Source organism: Motacilla alba, chromosome 27 (genome assembly GCF_015832195.1).
Source record: "Motacilla alba alba isolate MOTALB_02 chromosome 27, Motacilla_alba_V1.0_pri, whole genome shotgun sequence".
Classification (NCBI taxonomy): domain Eukaryota; kingdom Metazoa; phylum Chordata; class Aves; order Passeriformes; family Motacillidae; genus Motacilla; species Motacilla alba.
Genome location: NC_052042.1, coordinates 1,547,824 through 1,570,996, shown reverse-complemented (window position 1 = coordinate 1,570,996; position 23,173 = coordinate 1,547,824). Strand labels below are relative to the sequence as shown.

The 23,173-nt window shown below is 50.6% G+C and overlaps 1 protein-coding gene across 1 annotated transcript in view; it reads left to right on the top strand.

The window, feature by feature from the left end:
- Window positions 1-5,028: 5,028 nt before the first annotated feature.
- The window catches only part of MYO1D (myosin ID), a 157,790-nt gene continuing 139,645 nt past the window's right edge, over window positions 5,029-23,173 (top strand). The window contains exon 1 of the mRNA XM_038162881.1: window positions 5,029-5,246. Within this exon, the coding sequence (XP_038018809.1) occupies window positions 5,152-5,246 (95 nt within the window). The 5' untranslated portion in view covers window positions 5,029-5,151. The remainder of the gene's footprint in view (window positions 5,247-23,173) is intronic.

Below are 23,173 nucleotides of genomic sequence, written 5' to 3'. Positions count from 1 at the left end.
TGCCTCTCTAGAGCCCAGTTGAGCTACAAGGTTTTGGGTAGGAAAAGGTCCATTGATAACCCCAAATCTCCTGCCCTGGGCAGGAGCCTGCCCTGGTGATCTTTCCCAGCATCTCCTCTGCTCCAGCTGCTTCCCCTGGGAGCTGGTGATGGCTCCAGGCTCAGTTTCCCCTCCAGGCAGTGATCCCACACACAATTTCTGCAGGGCTTAAGAAGCCAGACAGTCACGCTTCATCAGAGCAGCTCCACATGCCACCCTCCCAGCAGCAGCTGGGGCTCCAAATACAGAAAAAAAAGAGGAGAGGAGAAAGGGCAACAGCTCCAGGCTGTCTGCAGGGACAAGAAGCACTGAATGAATGCTCTTCTTGGTTTTTCTTTGCTGTAGCACAAGAGAAAACACCAACAGGATGATGAAGCTCCCAACCAGATGTATCAGAGGGGGTGGAACCCTCCCCCTTCCCGAGCTTTTGGGGCAGGTGGACAGACCCCAGCCAGGAATGCTGGAGGTAAGAACAGCCTTGGCAGGAGCCTGGGTGTGTCCTCAGGTTCAGCCACAGCTTTTTTTTCAACAAAGGCTTGGACTTTCCTATAGGATTTGGCCTCAAATCCATAGATTTGAGCCAATCCTAATCAACCTAAAGAGTCAGGGCTGCCAGGACAGAAACTGAGCCGAAGCTCTTCAGCAGAGGGTGTGACAGCAGGGACATCAAAACTCAACCCTCAGTCCTTGGGCAGGACTTGCTCCTTGAGGGCAGCTGTTATCCTGATGTTTGCTGGGAATATCCTGATACTTACCAAGGAAAAACCAAACTGGTAAGTGATAGTCCAAGCACTGCATAGCTCTTGGGTGCATCCAGGAGAGTGGAGAGAGCAAACAGGAGCAGCTGGGGACACAGCCAGAGCCACCAGGAGCTGCAGCCAGGAGCTGCTTCCCGCCAGTGACACCCAGTACCCGTGTGGGTGTCCCTGGAGTGCCTCTGTGCCACCACATAGTCCAGCAAGTCCCCCCAAGGTCCAGTGGTGGCCACCAAGGGACGCAGCCTGCAGGGTGGGCAGAGCTGTCACCACCTCCCTCTGAAGGAGCCTTCAGCTCGTGCCAGGGTTACAGGGGCCAATCCCTGTGGAAGGATCCCTCCCTTTCCCAGCCTCCTGCCCATGCTCCGGGGAGGGAACACTCAGCAGCTGGAAAGGCTGCCCCAGGGGAGGGTGTCCCAGTGCTGCCAGGAGCTGTTGGCACTTCACTGGGACTGAGAACCCATTCTGGGAAGGCAGGTGGCTGGGCAGTGCCATGTACCGTGCCCAAGGCAGGATTTGGAGCTGAAGACAGGAAGCTGGAGAGCCCAGAGACACCCCTAGGACTGGTATGTGCAGGGGCTCTGTGGAGAGCCTGGAAACAAACCAGGTCATTCAGTGCCAGGGGCTGGCACAGCATCACCAGGAAAGCTGCTGCCTCCAAGACTGGCATTCCCCCAGGGCTTGGAATAACGTTCATCTTTCCTCCTTCTGCTTTTCTTTGCCAAATAGGTACAAAGATGCACCCAGCTGCCCAACAGCCCCCCAGGACAGCCTGAGGCTGCCCTGGGAGTGTTTCTTGAGGCACGTGTGTGTGAGCACCCTGTCCTGCAGCCCTTCCTGGGGCACACAGGGACCCAGCCCAACACCTGCTGCTCTCAGTGCTAGCAGCGCCAGCCCAGGGAGGAGGCTCCATTAAACAATGCCAAAAACCACTTTATTTACCAAAAACACATTAAAATGCTACGAAGACTGTCCCATCCTGCCTCAGCTCATGGCTCAAGATCCTGGAGGAGGCTTGTAGAGCTCACGCAGCAGCACCAGCTTTGTGGCCAGCAGGACTTCACGGTGGCCAAGGTGGCTCCTCCTGCCATAGCGGGACAGCCGGGAGGCCTCCAGGGCCACCTCCCCGAGGAGCTGGGGACTGCCTAGCCAGTCCAGCAGAGAAGCCACCAGGCAAGAATCCCCTGTAGAACATGTCTGTGGGGAGAGCAACCAACAGCATCAGCACAGCTGGCACAGCCCAGCCCCAGCTTCAGCTTGGGATCATGGAATCATTCGGGTTGGAAAAACCCATAAAGACCAAATCCAAACATTCCTCCAGCACTACCAAGGCCATGATTAATCCACCTCATCCACACATGTTTTAAACCCCTCCAGGGATGGTAACACCATCCCTGAGGCCTGCTCAGCCACCACCCAGCCTGAGACACACAGATGAGCAGGTAGAACTCAGGGAGCAGGAGCTACACCCCAGCCCAGCAGGGACTCACCTGGTTGAGGAGCTTGCAGATATGGGCTGAATAAGCCACTTTCTTCTTCTGCCTGTGGAGGCGGAGGCAGCGGAGGCTCTGCCAGGCACATCCCTCTGCTGCCCTCGGGGGCTCAGGGAGGGCAGAGGGACCCAAGGGGCTGTGGAGGGCAGGGGGTGCTGGCTCCATGGCTGCTGCCCACACTCAGTTCTGGGGTCACACACGCTTCACGTGGCTCCAAAACCTCTGCTGAGAGAGCCAAACAGGGGCTGAACACACTGCTGCCTCCACCCTGTCCTTGGCAGGGCACTAATTAGCATCAGGCAAATTAGGCACTTATAATAACACCAAAGCTATTCAGCAATTGCATAAAGGCCAGAAGCCACCTCCTCAGCAAAGCACAAACGAGGCATTTGAGGAGCTTTTTCTTACCAGCTCACCTCGGAGAGCTCCTCCGGTGCTGACCTCCCCCAGGAGCAGAGGGGGAGCTGGGATCTGCTGCCTATAACCAGGGGGGATAACTGCCTGCAGCTGGGAGGGGAGGGGACCCACACAGCTCCAGGGTGGGGATGGGGATGGAGGCGGGGATGGAGGCAGGGATGGAGACAAGGATAGGGATGGCCTCACACCTGCACTCTGTCTCCTACACTCAAACCAGCCAGTCTTGCCCAAAATTCCTTTAGGTGAGGCTGTATTTGCTCCCAGAACCTCCCACCCCCCACCCCCTCCAGCCCCATTGCTCTAATTAGTATCATTAATGTAATTAGCTCCCGGGGCTGGATCTGGAGGGACATTTTGTGTGGTTTATTCTGCAATAATTTGAGGGAGTTCCAGGGTGTCACCAAGCACCAGAGTGAGCAGGGTCTGGGGGCACCCGGGGATGCTGGGGGCAGGACCTGACCCTGCTGGGTGGGGCCCTGGGGTGGGGTTACCCTGGGTGCGGGATCTGCCTTCTCCCCCCTGTCCTGGCAGGGGTCTCAGTGCAGAACCTGTTCTGTGCTGTTGGTGGCACTGAGGTACAGCAAAAGGGGGTCAATGAGCTCTGGATGTGGCCCCCTCCTCAGGGGGATGAGTTTTTGAGGGGGGTCCCTCGGGTGCAGGGTGTTGTGGAGGGTCCCTGGATGCAACGTCTTTTCCTGCAGGATATGGGGTGGGGCTGGGTGTCCCTGCAGGACACTGTGGGGTGTCCTGGGGTACAGGACGTGTCCTGGAGGGAGGGGAAGGAAAAGGTGTCCCCTGAGTGCACGATCCAGCCCTGCTCTGGGATGGAGATTGCACAGGGTGCAGGATGTGGCCCTGTAGCACATTCCAGTGCAGAGCCTGCCCCTGAGGTGGGGAGGGGGAGTCTCTCCAGATGAAGAATGTGATCCCTTAGCCTGTGTGGGGGGTGTGGGGGGCTCCCCTGCATGCAGGATACACCCCAGGAAGGAAGGGTCCTCTGGGGGGGGGGACAGCACCCTCTAGCCCCTCATCCTGGGGGGTCTTTTCGGGTGCAGAATGTGGCACCCTCTGCTGAGGTGAAAAGGTTTTTCAGGTGCAGGATGTGACCCTTTGGCATGCTGTGTTGGAGAGGGGACTCTCCCGGGTCCAGGATACACCCCGGGAAGGAATTGTTCCCCTCTCAATCACATCCTCCCTTCCCTGGAGCACCCTGCAGCCCCTCACCCTGGGGGTCTCCTGTGTGTGGAGCAATGGAAGCAGCCCAAGGCTGGTTCTGGTTCTGAGGTGCCTGGGCGTTGCAAAGATTTATTGTGTGGTTTATCCTGCATTAGTTTGGGAGGGTTCTGGGGTTTCAGTAACACCGGTGTGAGCAGGGTCTAGGGGTGCACCCAGGGCAGTGGGAGCAGGACTGACCCTGCCGAGTGGGGTCATGGGGTGGGATTTCCCTGGGGTGCAGGATCTGCTTTCTGCCCCCGGTCCTGGAAGGGGGCAGAAAGAACCCAGTATTTGGAGTGCGAGGGGAGCTCCTCTGGTGCAGGACACCCCAGGCACACAGCCCCTGCTCCAGGGTACACATCGCCCATCCCGGAGCTCCCGGTACCCGTTCCCGGCGGATCCCGGTGCCCGTTCCCGGAGCTAACGGTGCCCGTTCCCGGGGATGCCGGTGCCGGTTCCCGGGGATGCCGGTGCCCGTTCCCGGGGATGCCGGTGCCCGTTCCCGGGGATCCCGGTGCCCGATCCCGGGGAATCCCGGTGCCGGTTCCCGGGGATGCCGGTGCCCGATCCCGGGGAATCCCGGTGCCCGATCCCGGGGATGCCGGTGCCCGATCCCGGGGATGCCGGTGCCGGTTCCCGGGGATGCCGGTGCCCGTTCCCGGAAATGCCGGTGCCCGTTCCCGGGGATGCCGGTGCCCGATCCCGGGGATGCCGGTGCCCATGCCCGGGGATGCCGGTGCCCATTCCCGGGGAATCCCGGTGCCCGATCCCGGGGATGCCGGTGCCCGTTCCCGGGAATGCCGGTGCCCGTTCCCGGGGATGCCGGTGCCCGTTCCCGGGGATGCCGGTGCCGGTTCCCGGGGATGCCGGTGCCCGATCCCGGGGAATCCCGGTGCCCGATCCCGGGGATGCCGGTGCCGGTTCCCGGGATGCCGGTCCCTGCAGTGCCGCGATCCCCGCCTGCAGAGCGCTGCTCCCGCCGCCAGGGGCCGCTCGCGCCCCGCCCCGCCCCGGCAGCGCCGTGCCCTCTGCGGCCGCCAGGGGGCGCCGCGCGGAGCCGCCCCGCGGCCCGGCCCCGCCCCGCCGCAGGTGACACCCCCACACCCCACACCCCCACAGCCCCGGCCGGGAGCGGCGGGAGCGATCCCGAGCCCGGTCCCGCTCCCGGTCCCGTTCCCGGTCCCGCTCCCAGCTCGGCCCCCATCCCGGTCCCGGCCGTCCCAGTCGCCGCCATGGCAGAGCAGGAGAGTTTGGAGTTCGGCAAAGCCGACTTCGTGCTGATGGACGCCGTCACCATGCCCGAGTTCATGGCGAACCTCCGGCTGCGGTGAGTGAGGGGCGGGCGGCGCGGCCCCACCGCCCCGGGGCTCGGCGGGTCTTCCCCTCACACACGGCCCGCTTGGGATGGAGTGTGAGGGGGGCGAGGGAGCCGAAACCCTCCTGAGCCTCCTCCGTCCGCCTGCTGCCCCTCCCTGACTGAGCGAACCCGCACAAAAGTGTGGGTTTTCCTATGAAGTTGAAGAGCCGGGTAAAGATGAGGCTGCTCGGGGTGCACCAAGCCCTGGGGGCTGCGGGGGCTCTCGGTCCCCCCTCTGGAAAGTGTCCCTCCGGAGTCACCTGCCTCAGTGCCCACCTCCCTCATGGGACCATGGAATGGTTTAGGAGCGAAGGGACCTTAAGGACTTTAGTTTTAAACAGTCTGTTGTTGATCTTCTCCTATATCACAGAAACACACGGTAGGCTGGGTTGGGGAGGGACCTTAAAGGCCATCCAGTGTTGCTCCTGCCATGGCAGGGACACCTTCCACTGTCCCAGGCTGCTCCAGGCCCTGTCCAGCCTGGCCTGGGGCACTGCCAGGGATCCCCAGCTGCTCTGGCAGCCTGTCCCACTCCCCTCTGCTGGGTTTCTTGCCTATGCTGACATTCTGCAAAGTTGCTTTGGAGAGAAAGAAAAAGTGCAATAAAAGTCACCAAGTCCAAGGTTGCTCCATCCCATGGGGGCATTGCAGTCGCTTGCTGGTGTAGACTTGCTGTGCTAACATTTCCTGATCTTTATGGTTTTATTTCCCTTGTAGACGTGGTGGGTGCTGGGAAGATCCACATTTTCCTGCCTGTTCCCTCTCAAGCACAACTAAATCCTGGGCAGCACTGACAGAGGACAGCCGGGGGACCCTAAGTCTGCGGCTGCTTTTCACTTTCCGTTATAAAACATTCATGGGAGCTCCTCCTGATAAACTTGTATGCCCCTGCTTGTGCAAGGATTTGATAATTGCCAAGGAGAAACCTTTGGGATAAAGATGTGACTTGCTGGCTTGTGTCCGTGCCCTGTTCTGCTCAGGTTTTCCTGCCTGTTCGTGTCCTGCCACTTGTGTTCTGATGGGTATTGGAATCAGTCACTTGTGAGGCCCTTGGTGTTGTTGGATGCACCTGAGAGTGGCCGTGGCAATAGATGGGAGGCGGGCTAAACTCCCTCAGCAGGCTTCAAACTACTGAGGAATGAGACTATTAAGCTTTTTCACACAATTGTGTTGTCTCCTCTGGATGAAATGTGGAGATTTTGAGATCTGGCTGCTTCAGCCACTGAGCGCTTGGGAGTTTCTGTGCTACACAGCCATCCCTGTGCCCTGAGATGCTGCAGGGTGAGGGCTCAGATCCTGTGGGGTGGAATAACAACCAGCATACTTTATGCTTTTTTCCTTTTATATTCTGTATTTCTGTTTGGGCAGAGAGAGCGTTTGTGTTTGAATATAAGAAAATCATAATGAGAACGGTTGAGCTTTGAACATGATTTCAGATGTAAATGAATTTTGCAGTGCTCTAAAAGTTGAAATTTGTTTCTCATTTGTACACTCCATGACATTGTAATTGTATTAGAAAGGGCTTGCATGCAATATCTTTGTAATTAGCAGGAAGCTTGTGTGTCACGGTTTGTTCTTGGGGTTTTATTCTTTGGTTAATGTGTACTAGAAATCTAAATGGAGTATTAGAAATGGATTTATAACTTTAAAATCAACGTGGCATGTTGGTTGCCTTTAGGAATCCATTGAGAGGTGCCTTGCAGGGACAGACTTTGCTAATTTTGTATGAAGGGATGAGAAGAGCAAGCCAGCAGTCCTGGATCCTTACAGTAAATGTGCAAGTTCATTTATTTTTTTCTCTGTGCTGTTGCTGATGGTGCTTGAGGGTGTTTCCAGGACATCCCTGCTGTGTGTGATATACCTTGGAGGCCCCATTTCACTGCAGAGCCTTGGTCACTCAAACCTGCCCAAAGCCAGGCTTATCCTCTGACAACAGTTCAGACTTGAGCTCTTCTTCTTCTCTTCTGCCTGAGCTTCAAGGTCATCTGGTGTCTGTGCCCTGGGCAGAACAGGCTTTTGTCAAAAGCTGATTGGTACTGTTAATTTTTCTTACCTTGGTGCTGTCATCCCCTGCCTCCAGGGCTGTCTGCGCGGGGGCATTTGGGGAAGCTGCTGTGAATTTCCAGAAGTGTGGCCTGTCAGGGAAGCCCTGAGCTGAGCTCTGCCGGGCGTTGGGCGCTGCGCGGCGGCCCTGGGCTGCCACCCCAGCCCCTCTGCCGGTGCTTTGTGCTCAGGCAACACCTGCCGCTCACATTGTCCTGCTCTGGAGTTGACTCTTGGTGCTGACACGTGGGAAGCTGTGTGAGACCCGGCTGGGGACCCGCTCGAGGCTTGGTTGTGTCGCTGTGGCGATGGCAGAGTCCCCTCTGTGCTGAGCAGAGGGAAGGAGGTGCTGCTCCTCCGTCACCGAGTGCCCGTGGCGGGTCTGTGCAGTTTTCACTTGGATGGGCTCCACCCTATTCCATAAATCCAGCTTTCTGCCGGAGCTATTTTTGTTCAGGGTCACTGGCTGACCCAAGACGGGCTGTGCTGGATTTAGTTCCCAAGTGAGCCCAGATGTGGGTGGAATTGAAATCATACCAGTTTCGGTGCATGCAAGGATATTTCCCCAAGGATGTCTCTAGTGGGAAAGAGAGGAATGGTGAAGCTGCACTTTTTATTAGTGTAGTATTTGAGTTCAGTGGTGTTGACACGGGCTGGATGAGTGTGGCTGGGTAGGTGGGTGGACGCAGTGTGAATTTACTGCCTCATTTCCCAGCCCCAGTGCTCATGCCCAGTTATTTGTAGGTTTGAGTGGTGATTCAGCAGGGGGATCACTGTGTCAATACCTTTTTGTGGCCGTGTCTTACGGCTACTTAATAAATGTTTCATCGGACACTCAGCAGCCACTGCATGTTTCACTTTATTGTAAATAAAAGTCATCCTGTCCTTGAATTCCTTAGTCCTGAGTGTGCTTCATCCCAGCGTCTGGTTGTGATTCTTAGTCATCAGAATAATTTTTAAAAAAGAAAAGCAGGACTATGGGGATGGTCTGTGTGAACTCAGTAGCTTTGTGTCTGTATAGGAACCTCCGAAATTGTAACAGACAATTGTTCGTGGAACGCTCATAAGTCGGGATTATTAAAACAGTATTTGAGTGGTTTGTGTGTCAGCCATTGCCCGTTATCCCTTCAGTGAGTGCCCGCTCATCTCTGCACTGCTGCAGGAGTAATTGGCAATTCCAATCCCAGGACACCAGATTAATTGAAGCACTCCTTAAAATAGAGAATCTTTTTGTGTCTAGCAACTCTCGGGTCCTGCCACTGGCAGGCAGGTGTTTATCTGTAGTCAAGTGTTACCTGTAAGTGGTGGGAGAACGCTCTGGACTCGGTAAAACTCTCGGTTTCGCTGCTTTTGACTTAACATGACCGTGACTATTCCATGGCAGGTGGAGTGAGATGGTGCTTGTGGAAAGGGAGTGTTGGTCTGGCCAGAGCTGCTCAGCTTTTGCAGAAATTGTGGTTTAGATGAAACTATTGAGTAAGAGAAGCGAGAAACTGCGCCACCTCATTTTCTTCATGCCATGGTGAAAATTTCAAGTAGTGTAGGTTGCCATTTTTAATTTACTTCCTTGGAAGGAAGCTTATTTTTCAGAAGTATGAAATATTCTGGTTTATCAGGTGATTTCTCATATTGCACTGCAAAGACCGCTCACTGTTCTGTCCAGCTTGCATTTGCCTTGACAAAGAGATCAAACCTCAGAGCATTGAAAATGGGATCTGTGGAATGCAAAGAGGGAGTTTTTGAATCATCTGTTGTGCAGCCTTGGTGATGCCTTTGGGAATCACTGCAGGACAGTCAGATGTGACCCATCCCCTCTGTGCCAGCAGTAGGATCCTGAGGGGGCCCTGCTGGGGCAAACCCAGCACCCCTGAGCCACTGGGAGTGAGAAACCACATGGAAATGCAGGGAAAAGCAGACAATTACACAGGGCAGCATCGGGGCAGTGTTTGGGCTGGTCTGATGTGAGCCGTGTGCTCGTGGTGTTTGTGTTCCCACATCTGCATTGTGAGCAGGTGCTACCTGACTCATCCTCTGCTGATGTCTAGTGAGTGCTCATTTTTCATAAGTGTCGTGCAATTCCCCCCTGGAACACAATGGATCTGTGTCACTGTTATTAAAGAATTCAAGGATGTGTGAAAGGAAGACAGTGAGAGCACCTGGTGATGTGTAATGATTGTAAAATGAATTTGGGGTTGTTTTCCTCTTCTTTCAAGTACTTCCAGCATGAAATTCGCTGTGGAAGGCTGTACTTGCTCCTCAGTTCCTCAGGCCCACCTGAGCCTGGAGTGGTGCAAAGATCTACGGGCTAATAGGCCTTGCAGTTGTCTCCTTGTGCACATGGTGACTTCTGGCCTCTTAAAGCAGCATTTCATAAAAGCACAGTTCTGTGTTCACTTGAAAACACACAGAAGTGGGTTCTGTAATGTTTCTCAACTATCTCACAAACCCCAGCATTTTCAGATTAAGGTGACAGGTCTAGATCTGTATTTATTGCAGGGCCATTTGAAACATAGATAATTTCTGCTATGATTTTTAATAGTTTTGGCATCAAGAATCTATGCTGAAAACCCTCTTCTCCTGAGAATGTGCTGAAAGTGTTTGCTTTGCAGGCAGAGCTGAGATGTAGGCTGGAATCCTAGAAAAAGGTTGGAGCAAACTGAATGGGGAATTGGGCTTTAAGTGCTGCAGAGGGATATCTCAGGGGGGTTTTCTTGAGGTTGTTGTGTGGAGGTTGTACCTTTTGGGCCTCTGTCAGAAAATCCCCATTGTTTTTCTGGATAATGTGGTGAGTTGAGGCCATTCTTTAGGATCCTAAAATCACTGAATAGCTGGGGTTGGAAGGGACCCTAAAGTTCATCCGGTTCCACCCCCATGTCCGTTCTTCAAGTCCCTGGCCTAGGGACACTTCCAGGGAAGTATTTTGTGTTCTGAAAGGCCAGACTCCTGCTCTGCCATTCAGTGTCCCCTAGATCTGCAGCCTGGGTTGTTTTCCTTTCCTTTTTCAGGTCTGAGAAAGCAAGCACAAGTTCTGGGGTTGAACAAATGCTTTAATTTGTCCCCATCTTCAGGAAATGGGTGTCCCTCTGATCCATTAGGAACGATTCTTAGCCCAGCTCTGGGTCCCGTTTGTTCTTGCTCGGTACCACACCCTTTCAGTTCTCCCCTTGATGGACCTCCGTTGCACTTATGGAGTGAAGGGTGCTGTATTACACTGATATTTTTACACCGACTTCCTTATCTTTTGAGCACCATCTTAAACATTCATATTTGGGGTTGAAATTGTGGTGGGAGAGGTTTGGTTTCCCATGAGGTAATAAACTGTATTTAATCCCAGCAGAGGAAATATTACGCGACTGCTTGGTTTCATTTATGTTTTTGCTAATGAAATATTCATGCTTCATAAACAAGCTTTTCATGCCTTTAAGCCATTTTAATTTCCTCATTCTAAATAGTTATGAATATTTGAATTGTTCATGTGGTGTTGGATTAAAGAGCTGCTGGGAAGAGGCTGCTTTCTCCCTGGAGAGGGGCACCTGCCTCTGGGTGCTGCAGGACACTCCTTCCTCTACTCAGGCCAGCAGCAGTTGAGTCTCGTCAGCCCTTCTTGGCTTCCTCAGAGTTGCTCAACCTGCAGAAGCCGTCTCGTGTCGCAGTTTGGAATGAATGGAATGAAAATTCCCCTTAGTCCATCAAAGTTTGACTTATGAGCTTGGCTGGGGGCCAGCCTGATCCTCAGAGATGGAAGAGGCCATTGATCTCACTTAAAAAGCAAATCCCAACCAGAGGAGCAGCAAGGGGAGAATCCAGGCCAGCTTCTGACTGCACAGGGACTCTTCACCCCATGACCCCTGGAGCTGCTGCAGGTGTGCTCTGGGATTCCTGGCTGGAGTTCCCATGAACCAGGCTTTGAATGAGGTGGTGTCCAGCCTGGGGTTTGTTTTCCCTCCACATGTGCTGAGTTTATCTGGTTTCACTGGGCCTTTCTTAGCCCATCTGCCCTCCCTGCCTGATGAAAGCCTCCTTAGAGGGAAGTTTCACAGGAGTCTTTTTATAGCAGCTGGGTGGGGGAATGTTTAATAATTTTAGCACCTGGGTGTTGAATAATATATGAGGTCAGATTTATGAATGAGATCAGTCTTTCAGGGTGCCTTGTACTTCTAAACTCTGAGGCTGCTGATGCTGTGCCCCAGAGCTGCTGGTCCTGCCTCCAGCTGCCTCTGGTCCTTGCCAGAGCACACAGGTAACAACATTTAGTTGTGGGTGGGTAGCAGCAACTTGGGGAGAGACATCCATGGCGCGTGGCATCAGGTGGGAAACAAAAACCTGACAGAATCAGTGAAGTAACCAGACCTATGGGGGATTAGCTCAATAGAAAATGCTCTTTCTTGCATTTTTAAAAGTCTTTGTTTCCTGCTGTTTACACAAGGTATATCTACAAAAATCAGCTGGTAATTTAGGAATTCCTCAGCAGCCTTTTGGTTATCATCCTTACTCTGCAATAATTTTGTAGATTCTGATGAAGTGCTGTGGGTCCTGAAGCTCCTCAGAGCTGCAGTGCATCTCTTTGGGATGCTGTCAAGTGGAATCCTGTTCTGGTTTTTGACTACCCCATGTTTGAGGTGGCTTGTGTAACCTACATCATCTTGACTGAAGTGATTTGTCATCACCTGCTGAGCTTCACTAGCTGAAGGCTGACTCCAAGATCTGCTAAACTCCTACAATAAATATTTGCTAACGCTTCCAAGGAGTCTCATGGCCTCCTTCAGTCAAGAGTCCTTTGCATTGACTCCTGTTCAAAAATCTGCCTCTCCAGGTGCTTTACTGATCTAACACGCACTGAGCCCTTGCATTTCTTTGACTCTTTGCATTTCTTCTGGCTGAGCAGGCTTTGATACCACTTGAACTTAGTGATATTTACTTGAAATCCTTTAAAGATGCAGATCTCACCAGGTATTTGGAGTTACATCATCTCTCTCTGCATCCCTGGGTCACGACTGCGTCTTTTTATGGAATGAAGGAATTCTGAGAGGGAGAGAAGGAAACAGATTTCTGCATATAGTTTTGCCCTGTAAGTGTGAAATAGGGGAGCCGTGTGTCCCCTGGTGGCAAATGCTCATTTCCAGTTCTCTGAAACAAAAATACAATTTGTAAAGAAGATTTGTTTAAGGGCTTTTGTGGTGAGATGTGATGAGCTCTCAGCTTCCAATGCCGCTGTCCCATGCTGATGTTCCTGTATTAGACCAGGTGTAAAAGTGTCCAGTTGTGGTGTTTCCAAAGTTCTGAAAGAACAGCTTGGCTGTGAGGCTGTTCTGTCTTTGGGAATGAAAAAGGGGCATTAAATAGACTTAACTTTTTTGAAAAGACTTCATTTTTCTTCAAATCTAAGCCATTAAACTGTTCCTGAGATAACTTCTGTCTTTGGCTAGGAATGAGGATTTTCTGGTCTCTGAGTTGTTGTGTGTGGCAGCAACACCCAGAGCAGTTCCTTTGGCTGGTGGTTTAGATGGACAGCAGATACTCTCCTGTCAGGGCCCAGCTGAGGTAGGAGGAAGAGGATATCTTGGAAAAACCTCTTAAATAAAACAGCTGTTACTGATAAGCCAGAGGACCCAACCCTATCATCACTGATGGTCTTGCAGGGCTCAACTTCTCAGGCTCAGCAGCAGAACTGACTGGGGCATAACAAGCCTGCTCTTGCTCTAATTCTTGGTGGTGGTGATATTTTCCATTCTGCCCCTGACAGTTTCTGGGCATTTTTCTGTGCACATTTCAAAATTTCTCCTTGAGCAGTGCTGGAGTATTTGTTCATCAGCTCTGTGCAGTTCTGCTGAAGCATTTTGCAGCCCACATTTCCTGGCTGCCAGGCTGCTGCTGTCCTTCCCTTCTGGGTTTAAAAGTTGGCAGTGACCTGCCCTATGGCTGCTGCTTGCCCAGTGATCTTCAGAGAACAGCTTCTGTGTGACTGCTGGGCTGGTCTGACCCAGAGCTTTATTTCCAGAAAAATGTACCATTGGGTGAAAATATGGCATGAAACCAGTTCTGTGTCCATGGGCAGCCACTTACCTGCCATGGTGTCATTTCTCAACCCTGGATGTTTTTTGCTTTACTCCAGCATGTCAGGCATTGACTCCCACTGTCCCTCCCAGAAGTGTTGTCCCACCTGATCTTCCTTTCTCCTGCTGACTACTTCCCATATTTCTGTCACTGCAGCTGACCCTCCTGGTCATCATGGGTGACTCCTCTCTCCGCTTTCAGAACCTTCTGTGTGCAGCTGGACACCTCTGCCTAGCTTTCCCCCTTGCTGTTGATGTCCCTTCAGCTCCCCAGTGTCTTCTCTGATCTTGGGCTGACCTTCCCAGCCTTGCCCTCTCTGTCAGCTGGAATTCCCTGGGGCTGGGGTGAGTGAGCTCCTCTGGACAGCAGTTCCCTTGTTCCACCTGTGCTGTTGGACTTGGTCCTTTCTAGGCCTTTGCATCCCAAGTCAGGTGTTGCTGTTCCCCTGTGGTGTGTCAGGCCCAAGCCTGAGCCATGCACAGAGCCCAGTCTTGCCCAGAGTCACCTCACACTGATTTTTGTGCTCATTCCTTCTCCCGTGCCATGATAATCCCCCTTTCCCACAGAGCTTGTTCAGAGTTATCTACGAAGATTGCTTTTGCTCTCGGTTCTATCTCCTTCACCTATCTCCTTCTCTCCCTCCTGTTCCACCTCAGAACACAGCTTATCTCCTCCCTGTGTTTATCAGTTTCTCTGGCAGGACTGATCTGTGCCATGTCTGTCTGAGAACTTTCTGACCAGCATTCCTGTGCTTTTCCTGCAGTTGCTCCTTTTGGCATGCAAGAAACACCAAATAACTTCCAGCAAAGACACTGCCTCCTCCTTCCATGTGTAATTTATGGAGCCCACACAAAGTGTGCCATGGCAGGAGGCTGGGAGTGCTGCAGTCCCTGATTATTGTGTTCATCTGCTCAAGTCGTTTCCGGGCTCCGCGCTGGATCCCGGCCTGTTGGAGTTCTTTTCCTCTTGGGTCCGGACAGAGCCTGCCCCGATGTTATCCTGCTTGAGGTTGTTCAGGTAGAAAATTATCTGATCAGAGTATCTTGATATGTTCCTGTTGAAGGTTGATGTAACTTGGGAAGCCGGAAGGCTCGTTCCATCTTCCTGGGGAACGGGAACGGGAGGTTTGAGGCAGGACTCTGCAATGTGTGCGCTGTGATGTGCTGCTGGGGCTGATGTGCTGTTTGGGGTGCTGGGGTGGGCTTAACTCCATCTCCAGACACAAAGGATTTTTGCCCTTGCCTCTGCATCTTTATTCACATCAAGCCAACTCAAACCATGGAAGTTCTGACAGCCTTGGAATAAATCCCTTTATTTTGGGGCCCCTAACAAAAGGTTTTCTGTCCCATTCTGATGGAGAGCAGGTGTGCATGGCTGCTCCGTCAATGAATTATGCTTTGAGGCACCACCTGAAACTTTCAGGAAAGGTTCCCTTTCAGTATCTGCCTCCCATTACAGCATCAGTGCCTTCATCCTTACCCTGGGGTTTGTTTTTGGTGCCCAGGACAAACTCACAGCAGGGGAGCTAAAGGGAACTCCAGCACTTCCCTGCAGCGTCCTGCCCAGGGAGCTCAACAGCCGGGCAGGAACAGAACCCATCTTTTAACAGCTACTGGATGGCAGCAAAGGCTGTCTCACCGTGAATAGCAAAGAAAAACAAACTGAAACAAAAAATCCCCTTTCCCCCTGTAGGAACAGCACAGCTTTCTTTGGGGAGAGCTCCTCCATGGCATTTGGAGGGGTAAAAACCACGGTGGCTGTGAAAGCCTTCACATCGTGGCCATCGGGGGCACAATGAAGCTTTCATTCTCCACATCACATCACTGAGATGTTTACACTAAAACTTTTGCTCTTATTCAGATTGCTACACTGCAGCTAAATAGATTATTTAACAAGAATGAATGATAAAGTAAATGTCACCTTCAAAATAAAACTCCAGCTATGGTTCCTTGAAGGCTTCCCCTCCCCTGCAGTGTTTATAAAGGAACTGGTTATGGAGTTCATAAACTTCCGAGGCGGGAAATGGCGCCTTCCACTGCTCCTTAATACCAACCTCTTTGTGTGTTGTTGCTTCTTGATCCTGGGTGTAAAGACCAGGGGAGCGAATGAAAACAGGCTCAAAGAGCTGTTAATACATTTTAGGCCCCAGAAGAATCCCAAAAGACCAGAGCTGGAGCATTGGAGTCTTCAAGTGAACTTGCTTAGAAAAATTGTTGTCCCTGCACCCTGCAGAGAATGTCCTCCCTTGTTTGCTTCTCAGGCTGTCAGAAGGACACTGTGCTGCTTTTCCTTGTGTTTCCAGAAGAACCCCCAGATTCTTTTAAAGCTGGATGTAAACACCTCCTTGGAACAGTAGCTGTTAAACTTTGTTGAAAAGTGCTTAGCAATGACAAAAAAATGTTATTTCCGAAAGGATCTCTGTAGCACTGAGGGTTTTTTTTGCAAATGAAAGTCCAAATTTACCGCAAAAATGTCCCTGTAACCTCTTATAATTCAAAACATATTCCTTGCTTTTCAAAAGCACAGGCAAATTACCAGGGAGCCTTTCTAAAATAAGCCTGAGGTTGGATGTTTGACTTTGTGGACAGTGCTGCTTGATAATCAGCATTTCCCTTTTTGAGTTTGCCTGCGTTGCAGTCAGAAAGGAGCTTTGCTTTGTGTGGTTTCTGACCTGTTCCAGGTGAGGAGAACACGAGCAACGCCTGTGCTGCAGTGCTGGGACAGAAACAGGAGTATCCCTTTCCCTTATGTTCCTGATAAATGTGGCATTTGTGTCTCCAGCAAAACAAACAATGGAAATCTTGTCTTTGTTCTTGGTTTTTGGGCCATGCTGCATCCTGGCTTTCAAGGATGCAGACATTCCTGAGTTAGACCTCTCCAGTGTCTGGCAGCTGGTTCTCTGACTCCGTGTTGGTTACGGAACTTGAACCCCTCTGAGGAAAGGCCAGGGAAAAGCAGATCCCTGTGAAGTGTAAAGCTTCTAAACCTGGTATGAAACCCTGAGAGCTGGGCTTGGTAGGAAACTGAAGGAAACCTAAACAATTTTGAAATGATTGGGAATATTTGGCTTCATTTTCCCAATCAGTCGATTGAAAATATGTTTTCTATTAAGGACTTACATTTTTGGATGCTTAAAAGGGGGGCTACTTATTGTCAAAACAAGTCTTGTTTTTCACCAAAGATCTTGGCTGCCTGGTTTGATTTTTGGTGCTGTCCCTGCATCCCTGCAGGCAGTGTGGGCGAGCTGGTGCCAGGCTGCCACCTGGAATGCTGGAACCACGGGTGCTGTGGGGTTTGGATCCCAGTGCTTGTGCCCTGAGGAGCAGTGCCAGGCTCCAGCTGGCTGGCAGGAGTGGGAAAGCCAGGAAAGAGTGATGGGGGACACCCATCTCCCTAAAGATGACATGTATGTCATGTCCTGCCGTGCAGGAAACCTCAAATCTCAAATCTTTCATAAACCTAAAGAATGCCTGATTGTCTCTGTCCTGCTTTTCCTCTGGGTTTCTGGATCTTGGATGCTCTCATGGAGGAGCCAAGGTGGCACCTGCTGCTCGCTGGATGAGCCATTGGAGCAGGAAGATGTTCACTGTTCCCAGAGCTGCTCTGAGGAGAGAATGTGGGTTTGGGGCTCTGCTCTCACACCACAGGCTGTGATTGGCTTCAGGGCCAGATCGGATGTGGTGCTACTGAATTTAGGGAGAAAACTTGTGTCAATCTTGGTCTTCTCCCAGGAGTTCTGTCCGTAACTGATTGGTAATTGCTGCTCAGCTGCTTTCCTGAGGGGCTGTTTATCAAAGTTAGTGAGCACATCCAGTGCAGATGGACAAATCACTTGTTCTAGTGGACAAACAAAAATGTGTTGTGTTGCAAACTTTGTAGCTGAATCATGGAAACTGTAAAATTGGGACATACTACTTCAAAATATTCAACTCCATCTGATACATTTTAATCCTCTGCCTTTCCCATATTGTCCTTGTACCTAGGAAAGAATAACAGAAATTAAGTGCAGTAAACTTGGTGGATTTTGAAGACATTCTGTGGCACCTTGACCAAATGAAAGGAATCATTTGCTAGGGTTACATTTATTAATGTGCACTTAAACCACAATAAATCACAGGAGGGATAAATGAACAGGTTCTTACAGAAAGACTGGCTTGGTCAGTGTCAGGTTTATGTTGTACAAGGGATGTGGAGAGCTCAAACAGTTCAGCAGTCGTAGTCAGGTATTTGTTGGGGTTTTTTATCAAGACACCTTTGCTGTCTTATTTGAAAGCTCCTCTTTACTTGTCCCTGGTTATGTGACATAAATCTTGTGCTGGCAGTAATTCCCACAGCACCTTCCCATCCTTTGTGCCGTGACAAAGGATGTTTCACCTCAAGTGCCAAATTCTCTTGTGTCTTGATGAGCAGGGTAAACCCCAGAACCAAGCTGGGAAAGCTTTCAGGGGAAACTATCCCCACCTCCTACCTTTCATATACAGGTGTACTGGCTGGCCTTGTTTAGGACAAAGGAGCAGCCTCTGTTTATCCTACTGAGGTACTTGATGTGGAAACTGATAGCACTAATGGCCAGATCCGAAATAATTTGCTGTGTAGGAAAATTGCCCAATTGTGCCCACGCATCTGCTCCTCCCTGGGTGTCACATGGAGAGTGGGAGCCTTTGATTAATTCCCTGAGTAACAGAGTGCAATGGATATTTTGCAAACTAAAAGTTTCTGTCACTGAAGACAGAGATTTCTTTGTGTTTTGACCTGGGTTTTGATACTCTTCGTACCCTCCACTACTATCAGTGCCAAATAGTTTCTTTTTTTCATCAGAGGGGAGAAGGCAACTTGAAAAAACATCCTATCCCATATCAGCTACAAACCATCCATTTATCCATGAGGACAGGGGAGGAGCAGTGTGAGGGAGCAGCACTGGCAAGTGCAAGCATTCCCTGGTTTTGTTCTGCTCTCTGATGTTTAAACCTCTCAGATATTCTGTGGTTGTTTCCAACTGCACAGTGATGAAAGCTAAAAACCCCATAATAAGGGTGAGGATAGTTGGATTCTTTTTACTCTAACAGGGTGTATTTTAAGAAAAAACAATAGTTATTATGATACACGTGGAATAAACCACAAGTGGTAAAATTTATTTCTCAGCCTTGTTTTTCCATCCCTTCTCAGTGTTGCTGCTGCTGCCACTGCCACTGTCCCCTTGGGTTGTCTGGGATTAACTTCTCCTGCCATGGAGCTTTCACACCAAGGATTTTGAAATTGCATCTTTCACTCCGAGGGGAGGAGTGGAGTAGTTTCCAGTCTCGTGGAAATTTTGAATGAACACTGAGAAAGTAATGGCAGCAGATGGATTTTTATGGAGTGGGGAATGTCAGAATGGCCTTTCACAGGAACTGCATTGTCACACAAGAACTGAGGGCTTTCAGGAGGGATGTCCCTGCCCTTAGGTGCTTTCAGGCTTGCTGTTAATGCCTGGGAACTGATTTGGCTGGGAAAAGGATCTTTTGCTTCTCTGCTCAAGATCCACAAGTGCCTCCCAGGATGGGAACAAGTGGCACAAGGTGACACTGGGGGTCCTGCTGGCCTGGGGTGACAGACCTTCCTCAGCATTCAATTCCCACTGATGCCCTCCCTTCTCCTACCCGGCCCATTAGAGAGCTTACAGAAGGTCTCGATGGACACCTTTTCTGAGCTGTTTTATCCTAGAATGTTTAGGGCTTGGAAGGGATCATTTAGTCCCACGATGGGCAGGAACACCTCCTACTAGACCAGGTTGCCCAAGGCCTCATCCAGCCAGGCCTTGAACATTTCCAGAGTTGGGGCATCCACAACCTCCCTGGGTGACCTGTTCCAGTGTCTCATTATCCTCAAATAAAGACTTTTTCCTAATATCTAATCTGAACTTCTCTTTTTTCAATTTGTACCCATTCTGCCTTGTCCTGTGACTGCAGTTCACGACAAAGAGTCCCTGTCCAGCTTCCCCGTAGCCCCTTGGAAGAGACCCTGGAAGGTGCTGTGAGGTCTGCACACCCTTCTCTTCCCCAGGCTATGTTAATGTTAGTTGTGTTAGAGTTTCCTTTCCAGCATGATTCTCTGGGTTCAGCCTTGGAGGGCTGAAGGGCCCTGCTCTGAGCCAGCTCCTCTGGGAGCCACAGAGACCCAACAGTCTAACCCCAGTGCCAGTCCTTGCTGTGCTGTTCCATTCTGTAATTATGCTCAGGATTAATCACTTTCTGGTGCTTCTGGATGCCTCTGCCAGTGTTTACCACTCATTTGCTTTGTGGGTTTCACACTTGTAGAGTATGACTGGCCTCTCTTACTTGTTAGGTTTGCCTTAAATTGCATCACGAAGAGGTTAAAATAGCAATAAAACCCACTTCCTATTAAGTGGATATTATCTTGTCTCACTCTGACTTGCTTTGTTACCAAGTGTATCATGGGATCTCATGAAAAATCATTTGTTAGATCACACTGGTGAAGATACTTTAGGTGCTTTGTTCCTCTAATTCCAAATATAACCATCCTGTGATCTTAATCAACATTTGCTGTAACATTTCCCAGCTGGAAATTAACTCCCTGGCAAATTTGGCCACCACCAGTGGCAACGTGAAGGTGGCTTTTTTTGGTTATGAACTTGGTTCCTTGTTTTCTGTGCACAGATATGACTGTGGCAGGGGAGCAATTTGGGATTTCCTCCAAAGGTGACTCATGATCCAGATCCACCTATAGCAAAAATAAGCCCGGCCATTCCAGTGTTATTTAGGCTACTGAACATTGCATCCAGTGGTCGGTGAACTTTCTCTGGTAGCCTCTCTGGCTTTTAGTTTGTGTTTGTTCCCCCATTTGTCCACCAAAGAGCAGCAAAACCTTCCCTTCATTGTGGCTGCTCCCCTGCCCTCCAGCCTGCCTTGGTTTTGAAACTGGGAGTGGAAATTGCCCAAGGTCACCGTAGAGAAAGCAACACTGCTGACTGTCCTCTGCCTCCTGGCTGCTTTCCGTGCACCTCGGATCCTGCTGGCAGCAGCCCGTGGGAGTCCCGGTGGATAATGAGCGCTAATTTCCTCGATAGTGCCGGCTTATCTCCGCTCCAGCGAGAGTTTCGCCTTGCAACACCTCAGCTGCAGCACGGGGCCGGTTGTGGGTGGTAAAGGGATGGCAGCTGCATTTTCACAGGAGCTGTGGAGCTGATGGGATGGGCCTGAGAGAATGGGGGAAACGCTCCCAGCCTGGAATCTGTTCGGTGTGGATTCCCTAGGGAGCAGAACTGGTCTGATCAGGGGCAGACGAGTGTCCCCCTGCTAATTAGCACTGCTACCTCCTCTGAGAGCGGCCTCTGCTGAAGCGTCCGGAGACAGAGGGGGCCAAAGTTCCTCATGCCTCATCCAAAGCAAGATCTTCTTGGAGAAACTTCATCATGGGTGGCAGCAGCTGCAGCTGGGCCTGGGGTGGCAGCTGTCAAATAGTGCCGTGATGAATTTCACACAACTGGAATCTTGAAAAGATTTGTAGCTGCAATTTTTTATTTTTTTTTTCAAATCAAGACACTCTTTCCCATTCTTTGCTGTTCTCCAGCATTTTGTTGCTGACACCTTTGTCCACTGGCCTCTGGTCCTTTTTAAACAGGAGCCTGGAGCAGTTGCTTGCCATGTCTGTATCATGGGTGTTCATGGAATTCCTTTTGAAATAAAAGACAGGTTCAATGGAAGACAGTTGTCTCCACTTACGGATTCTGTGGGTGAAGTTAAACACTTGGATCTAAACAAAAGTGTGAGCTATGCATTTCCCAGGATGAAATTGTCCTGGTTACGGTGCTTCTTTTGCTTTATCACCCCCCGCAATTTACAGAGTTCCTTCCTAATATTTACAGGTATTACTTCCTAAAAGGAGATTGTTTTCAATGCTTTAGTGCCCCCTCAGGCTTGCAGCAACAGCGTAACCTAACTGGGTTCATTCCTCCCAATTTAAATTCCTTCTGTCGAAACGGGAATAATTCCTTGGACAAGGAAGCGTTTCCAGCAGGGTCCCACCTGCCCGGCGCTGCTGCTGTCCCGGGGAGGAAGGAGCTCTGCTGCCCGGGCACTGAGCTCCGCTCCACCCTTGGAAGCTGCTCCTGCTCCTGCCCTTCCCTGGCAGGGCCGGCTCGGTTGTGTAACGTCCTGCAGGAGAGCCGGCTCCGGGACACGGCTCCGCGGCAGTGATTAATCGGGGAAACATCTAACAACCTTAAATGGCAGCAAATTTATTTTGGCAGGTGGAGACTGAGAAAGTCCCTGCTGCCACGGAGGGAGCGTTGCTCTGGAGCGCTCAGATCACATTTTGTTTGCCCTAACACTTTCTCCAGTCTCAAACTTCTACCGCTGCACTGAAATCTCCTTTTGACACATCTTTGTGCCGTGATCATGCCAGGTCAGAATAAGGGGTGACGTTTTTTCAGACCTTCACTGAGCAGCAGAAGCGTCCTTGCTTCTTGCCCCAGAGGGTGTACCTGTGGCTAAGGGGTGAAGTGTCCCTCTGCAGGGTTGTGGTGACAGCCACAGCTGAGTGCCCAGGTTTGTCTCTCCAAGCCTTAGGAGCTGGCACTGCAGATAATCCCGGATGTCCTCTGGGCAGGATGAGGGCATGTACCAGCCTGCCAGACTGAATATTTCCCATATTCCTGTTGTAGTCTTTCTGAAGGTGAACAGGTAACTGGGCTCACCTGAGAGAGTTCTTTGGGAGTGCCCTGGATTAAGATTGGGGTTTAGATCTAGTGAGACAATAACCCACCTTTAAAATATCCTTGACAAACCAGTGATAAGAAAGAATTGATTACTCTGAAAATTTTAATAACACTCAATATGTGAATTATTTTTGATTCAAAAGCTCCAAATTCTCAGCCTTTTTTTCTGTATATTTTGAATTGGGATTTAGTTTTGACTTGAGGAATAGTTTGCTGAATTTTTTCTTTTTTAATCTCCTTGCTGGCCAGCACGAGTTTCGTTGGTGTACCCATAAATTTCATGGAAGTTTGTTTATTTTACTGAGGCTCTGTTCAGGGCGGAATGTACATACCCAAACACAAATTTTATGTGTTCTAGAAAACGTTCAGCCTCTCATTCAGATTGCAATGGCTAGGTAGGACTAAAAATGGCTGTTTCTATCATGTTGCTATTGCTTGAGGCGTCTGTGGCCTGCACTGGCTGTGGTTATGGGGGTGTTCTTAATTCTTCAATGAATTCTCTCTTTACCAGCAGGAGTGGTACTGGGTGTTGTTTGCCTCCAACCCTGTGCTAAAGCAAAGGCACCAGCAGGCAGGAACTGCCCACCACTGAAACCCCTGAGCTGGGGTTTGCCTTTAAAAAACTCAACAGCGCAGATTTGAGACAGTCAATCTCTCTGCACACAGACGAGCTGTTAGTCTGGCAGGATGTAATTCCATTTTCCTGAGTAGTTTGATTTCCTTTTGGCCTGTCTGTGCTTCAGCTCGTCACTGCTCTTGTGCTGAATTGATGCTGACTCTAAGGTAGTTTTCTGAGTAATTCAAGCCAAGGATATTTGTGAAAAGATTGTGATTTGCTTTTATCTATAGCGAATGCAGGCTATCAAGAGAACTTATAAATGCTAAACTCCTAGGCCCATCTGTACATAATTTTCCAAGTCACATTTTATGGCTGCACATGGTGATTGCAGCTCCTAGTGCAGAGAAGCAGCTGGCAGACACTGTTCCTTGCTTTTTAATAGGGTCTGAAGGCACAACACACGTCTGACACAGCCCAGAGACTGCCATGGCTTAAGAGTTCATTCAGTTTACTTAAAATCTTAAG